Source organism: Gracilinanus agilis, unplaced genomic scaffold (assembly GCF_016433145.1).
Source record: "Gracilinanus agilis isolate LMUSP501 unplaced genomic scaffold, AgileGrace unplaced_scaffold32213, whole genome shotgun sequence".
Lineage (NCBI taxonomy): Eukaryota > Metazoa > Chordata > Mammalia > Didelphimorphia > Didelphidae > Gracilinanus > Gracilinanus agilis.
Genome location: NW_025364928.1, coordinates 1 through 5,551, shown reverse-complemented (window position 1 = coordinate 5,551; position 5,551 = coordinate 1). Strand labels below are relative to the sequence as shown.

The 5,551-nt window shown below is 47.8% G+C and overlaps 1 protein-coding gene across 1 annotated transcript; it reads right to left on the bottom strand.

Annotated features, from left to right (window-relative positions):
* Positions 1 to 344: 344 nt before the first annotated feature.
* On the bottom strand, positions 345 to 5,377 carry RAD51D (RAD51 paralog D). The gene is made up of 6 exons (XM_044683706.1): positions 4,920 to 5,377; positions 2,317 to 2,398; positions 1,924 to 2,058; positions 1,331 to 1,426; positions 635 to 725; positions 345 to 500 (listed from the first exon to the last, which is right to left on the bottom strand). Exons 1-6 carry the CDS (start codon positions 5,102 to 5,104, stop codon positions 409 to 411), a joined length of 681 nt encoding a protein of 226 aa, XP_044539641.1. The 5' UTR covers positions 5,105 to 5,377; the 3' UTR covers positions 345 to 408.
* Between the last annotated feature and the right edge of the window lie 174 nt (positions 5,378 to 5,551).

Genomic DNA, 5,551 nt, shown 5'->3' with positions numbered 1-5,551 from the left:
TGAGCTGGGACAATTCTAAAAGATTTATGGCAAGGAATGCTATCCACCTCCAGAGAAAGAACTGTTGGAGTTGGAATGCAGATCAAAGTGTACCATTCTCCACATCATTTTACTTATGGTTTTATTTGGAGGTTTTGGTTTTATATGAGTATTCTCTGACAACAGTGACCAATATGGAAGTGTGTTTTGCATGACAGTATAATCCAGATCAAATTGCTTACCATCTCCAGGAGGGGGGAGGGAAAAGAGAAAGGGAAGGAGATGATTTAGATCTTATAATTTTGGAAAATGTATGTTGAAAATTATTATCACATGTAATTAGGAAAATAAAATATCTTTGAATAAAAAAAAAAAGAAAACCACATTGTCTCCTTCTGCAAAAACAGAGGGAATGGGGCACCCCAGGCCCTAAGCACTGTTTGGGCTCACCAAGACGGCTATTCCCAGTTCCCGGGCCAGCGTCTTGAGCTCTCGGGCAAGCTGCATCATTAAGGCCAAACCTTAGAAAGGAAAAGATGGTTCAGAGAGTGGGAGGCAATAGGGGGGGTCACGGCCTCGCGAGGAGGCTCAAGGACAAAGATCCCCCAAGTTTTCCCAATAATCTGGGTGCCATCTTCTTGTAGCCTCTACTCACCCTCGCTATGTTGGCCCCCCAGGAGAGGGGAGACAACCGCAGACACTGAATCCACCACCACTAGCTTTACTGGCCCCGAAGCACTGGTCACCTGGAGAGAAAGACAGGACAGGTGGTCCTCCGGGCCTCCTTCTTTCCCGAGTAGCCTCCAGGGCAGGGGATGGCTCTTACAGGATAAACTAACGCTAATACATGTATAACCTAGATCAGACTCGCTTACCATCTCTGAGCAGGGAAGAAGGGAGACAATTTGGATCTTAGAGTTTTAGAAAACAAATGTTGAAAACTTTTATTCCATGTAATTGGGAAAATAAAATATTTTCTAGGGGGAAAAAAGCATACACTTGCTACTTCAGAAAAGAAAAATGAAGGTGAGACACGTCTCTACCTCCCACCTACAGCCTCCGACGTGAAATAATCAGCGAAACAAGCAGCAACAAGAAAACATGATATTTCTTTATACTGAACCCCCTTACTTTCTGCCTTGGTGTCCATTCTAAGAGAAGAGTGGCAAAGGCTGGGCGGTCGGGTGAAGGGACTCGTCCCGAGTCACACAGCTAGGAAGCACTCTAGGATTCCACGATGCCCATCCTGGAGGCGTGGCTCGCTGGTCATCTCAGAGAGCTGGACGGTCGCGTATATAAAAGGAGGGGAGCCCCCCAGTGTCTTCCAGGGGCGCCGGGAAAGGGGGCTCACCTGCTGCGAGACGCTCCCCCGGAGGTCCTGTAACGTGTCCAGCATGTGGAAGATGTCAAACACGCGCACCACGTGGATGCTCTGCAGAGCCCTTGCCTGGTAAGAGGGAGAAACGTGGGCGTCAGAGCCCCAAAGTCCCCACTTCTGGGGTTCAGAATCACGTGAACGCTTTAAAGCAGGGGTTCCCAAACTTTCCTGGCCTACTGCCCCCTTTCCAGAAAAAATATGACTTAGCCCCCCGGAAATTAAATTTTTAAATTTTAATAGCAGTTAATAGGAAAGATGAATGCGCCTGCGGGCCTCGCCGCCCCCCTGGATCGCTGCAGCACCCACCAGGGGATGGGGGAGCCCACTTTGGGAATCACTGCTTTAGAGTCTGCTAAACACGTCACGTTAGTTTGATCCTCCCGACGTCTCTGGGGGAGGAAGCTACATAATATGAGGGGATCGTGTAAAATTATCATTTTACAGATGAGGAAACTGAGGCCATGGGTAAGTGATGTGTGCCCAGGTCCCCCCGCTGGCAAAGACTGGGACCCGGCCAAGGAGGCCTGCAGCAGGCCTGGGGATCCGAGCACGGGCAGGACCCTGACCTGCTCCTCTTCGTCCTCGGTCCTGGCCTGAAGCAGCTGAAGCAGGCGGGAGGCGGTCAGGCCTCCGGTGGAGTCGATGTACAGCACGTCCTGACCCAGGCTGTGGGCCACGTGGGCCGAGGCGCAGAGGCACACCTGGGGGAGGACGGAGGGAGGCGGCGTGAGCTCCGAGCCGGGCACGGCACCACTCACTAGTCCGGAGCGGCCGCCCCGTCTAGGGGGCCCAGAAGGCCTGCCTAGAAAGCACTGTGAGAGGGTGCCCCAAAGGCAGCAGCAGGACCATCCGGGGTCCTCAGAGAGCCGGCCATCCCCGGCCTCCAAGACCGACGGGAGAGAATGATCACCGGCAGACCCTGGCCCTGGGCCCCAACGGGGGCTGCTCGGACGTCCTACCTGCGTTTTGCCGCTGGCTGGGGCTCCGGTGATTTCGGTGACCTCCCCGGTGTAGAGACCAGAGTCCAGCAGCTTGTCCAGTCTGGCAGCAAAGGAGAAAAGGAGAGAGGCGTCCAGCTTTCAAGGAGGTGGGAAGGAAAATAAGAAAGAAAGAATCTCCTCCATCTTTTTTCCTCAAGACCAGAGGCAGGAGGTGAACCCAGGGCTTCCTGATTCCCAGCTCCAGCCCCTGATTCAGAGCATCATGAAAACTACCCGAGACTTTCTCATGGTCAAACCCAACACTCTCTTCCCAGGCTTTACCCTACACAGTCCTTTCAGGCCTGGACAGGGTCCAACACTATTCCTTAGAATTCTGCCTTTCTGGGACCGCTGGGTACTTTTTTGTTTGTATTCTCTCCTCGTTCATACATTTTTTTCTGGAGAAGCAATTGTTAAAACATTTCTGTTCAGTCCTTCAGTGGATAGAGAGCCAGGCCTGGGAGCTGATATTTAATATCGATTGTAAGACAGAAGTGAAGTTGGGGGGGCGGGATTCTCCCTTTTGGTGGCTTCTGTGACCTGATTTCCTAGTCCTCTCGTTCTAAAACCATCTTCTTTGTCTACTGCTAAGAATATTTCCCAGGACTTGACTCGATCCCTCTGCTCTCTTTTGAGTATCTACAAATACTCATTCATCGTCTAAGGTAGAAAGGAAATGGAGAGGTTTCTCTCTTCTAGGCTGCAGAACCGAGAGCCAATGGTTAAATTTTCAGTGTGAGCATTTAAATGTCTGAAATCAGAAAATGGTGCACATCAGAAGAGTTTTCTTGGCGAGGATACTGGAGTGGTTTGCCATTTCCTTTTCTAGCTCATGTGACAAATGAGGAAACTGAGGCAAACAGGATGAAATGACTTGCCCAGGGTCTGATCCCACATTTGAACTCGGGTCTTCCTGACTCTAGGCCTTGTGCTCTAGGCACTAAGGTGCCCCCAGCTATCCTTTGTTAAACATCTACCAGCCTCGTATTTCGATCTGCTTAAAGAACAGCCTCGTTCTTTACAGGATGTCTTGTTGTCACCTCACACACAATCTATTTAAAACTGAACTAACCATCATTCCCTTCATCATCCCCGTTTCTCCTTAAAAAAACAAAACACAAAAAAAACCGCTTTTTTATGGTAATAAGCTTGAAAAATATCAACAAATGTGAACATTTCCTTGTCTACCCTGTGGAGAAGGAAGTACACTGTCAGTCCTGTTTTATAGATGAAGTGACCTAAAAAAAAACCAAACACACCAAAACATTTCCTTATAAAAACTATGGGGATGGGACAGCTGGGTAGCTCAGTGGATTGAGAGTCAGGCCTAGAGACGGGAGTTCTTAGGTTCAAATCCGGCCTCAGACACTTCCCAGCTATGTGACCCTGGGCAAGTCACTTGACCCCCATTGCCTACCCTTACCACTCTTCCACCTAGGAGCCAATACATAGAAGTTAAGGGTTAAAAAAAAAAAATTAAAAAAAAAAAAACTATGGGGAAAAAATAGAGAGGATTGGATAGGATATCCTGAACCTCTATTATGTATGGCTTACTTCTAAGTATATATTAAATTTCACATGGTAATTGGGCACAAATCCCTGTCCTCCGAATTTTCTCTATTTCCAATTTCACCACCCACTTAGGAACAAATAAGAATATTATTTCAGCTCCGGGCTTAACCTTATTTATTCTCTAAGTACATCTCTGGGAGTCAGGAAGTTGGAGGCAGGGATTATCCTCCTCAATTTATTTTACTTATAATATTATATTATATATCTAATATACATAAAAGATACATAATATTCACATAATCTGTTATATGTGTAATATACATAGTGCATATAATAGACCTATAATTTGTTATATTATGTGTAACATGTTATAAATAAATTCAATTAATTAATTTATTAAATTATTTGATTGCCAACCTGAAATTCGTTGTGGCTGGTCCTAGAAGAGAGGCAAAGACAAAGAAAACCAGGGCCTGCCCTCCAGAAGGTTTGTAGGAGAAACACAGACAAAGCATCACAAGGACTCACCCGCCTGATGTCCTACGTAGGGGCAAGAGGACGGGGGAGTCCTGACCCTCTCTCTAGCTCCAGCTCCAACCCCAGATCACACAGCTCTTTGAAAACTGAGCTGGAGGGGCATCCAGGTAGCTCAATGGATCGAGAGCCAGGCTGGGAGATGGGAGATCCTGGGTTCAAATGTGACCTCTGATACTTCCTAGTTATGGGACCCTGAGCAAGTCATTTAACCCTTGTTGTCTAGCCCTCACTGCTCTTCTGTCTTTGAATTGATACTAAAATGGGCAGCTGGGTGGCTCAGTGGATAGAGAGCCAGGCTTGGAGATGGGAGGTCTCCTGGGTTCTCATCTGGCCTCAGACACTTCCTAGCAGTGTGACCCTGGGCAAGTCACTTAACCTCCATGGCCTAGCCCTTGCCATTTTTCTGCTTTGGAACCAATACACAGTATTGATTATAGGATGGACGGACGGACAAAAGGAAGGAAGGAAACAGGGGTGGGTTGTCCAGACTCAAGGCTTAAATCAGGGGAGAAGGTCCCTTTCCCAAAACAAACCTTGCCATGCCTGTCGAAAGGATCGCTGTGGAGGTCTTGAGTTCTTCATAGAGGTCAGCACCATTGAAGGGGAAAGAGGAGAACTGAACCAGCAATACTCGTCTCACAGCCACAAGGCTCTGCCCCAACATGGCCCAGAATTGGGGGGACAGGATCGGGGATCCAGGAACGGAAAACATTTTCATTTTATTTTTACATTTTTTTTCTTCTCTCTATATCACATTCATCTCCAAAAATAGATTTACCCCCAACTCCCTTAACCTTGACAAAAAGGTTAAAAAAAGAAAAAAGGGGTTTAGCGGAACCAGATCCACCCTCTCTGGCTGTACGTGCGACAGTCCACCTCTGTGGCCCCCACTTTGGAAAAGAAGGGAGGAGGGGCAGCTAGTAGTGGTATTCAAACCTGGCTTCGGACACCTCCTAGCTATGTGATCCTAGGCAAGTCACTTAATCCCCAATGTCTAGCCCTTACCTCTCTTCTGCCTTATAAAGGATGCTTAGTATGAGTTCTATGAGAGAAGGTAAGGGTTTTTTAAGGAAGGAGAGAGGGAGGAAAAGAGGAAGAGAGGAAGAGAGGAAGAGAGGAAGAGAGGAAGAGAGGAAGGAAGGAAGGAAGGAAGGAAGGAAGGAAG

What these genes read in the sequence shown, in the direction of transcription:
- RAD51D (XM_044683706.1), bottom strand. Translation starts at nt 5,104, where the DNA reads ATGAAAATGTTTTCCGTTCCTGGATCCCCGATCCTGTCCCCCCAATTC. An exon ending in CAGCCAGCGGCAAAACGCAG is followed by an intron (nt 2,059 to 2,316) that starts GTAGGACGTCCG and finishes GTCCTCCCCCAG; the next exon opens with GTGTGCCTCTGCGCCTCGGC. An exon ending in GGGGGAGCGTCTCGCAGCAG is followed by an intron (nt 726 to 1,330) that starts GTGAGCCCCCTT and finishes CTTTCTCTCCAG; the next exon opens with GTGACCAGTGCTTCGGGGCC.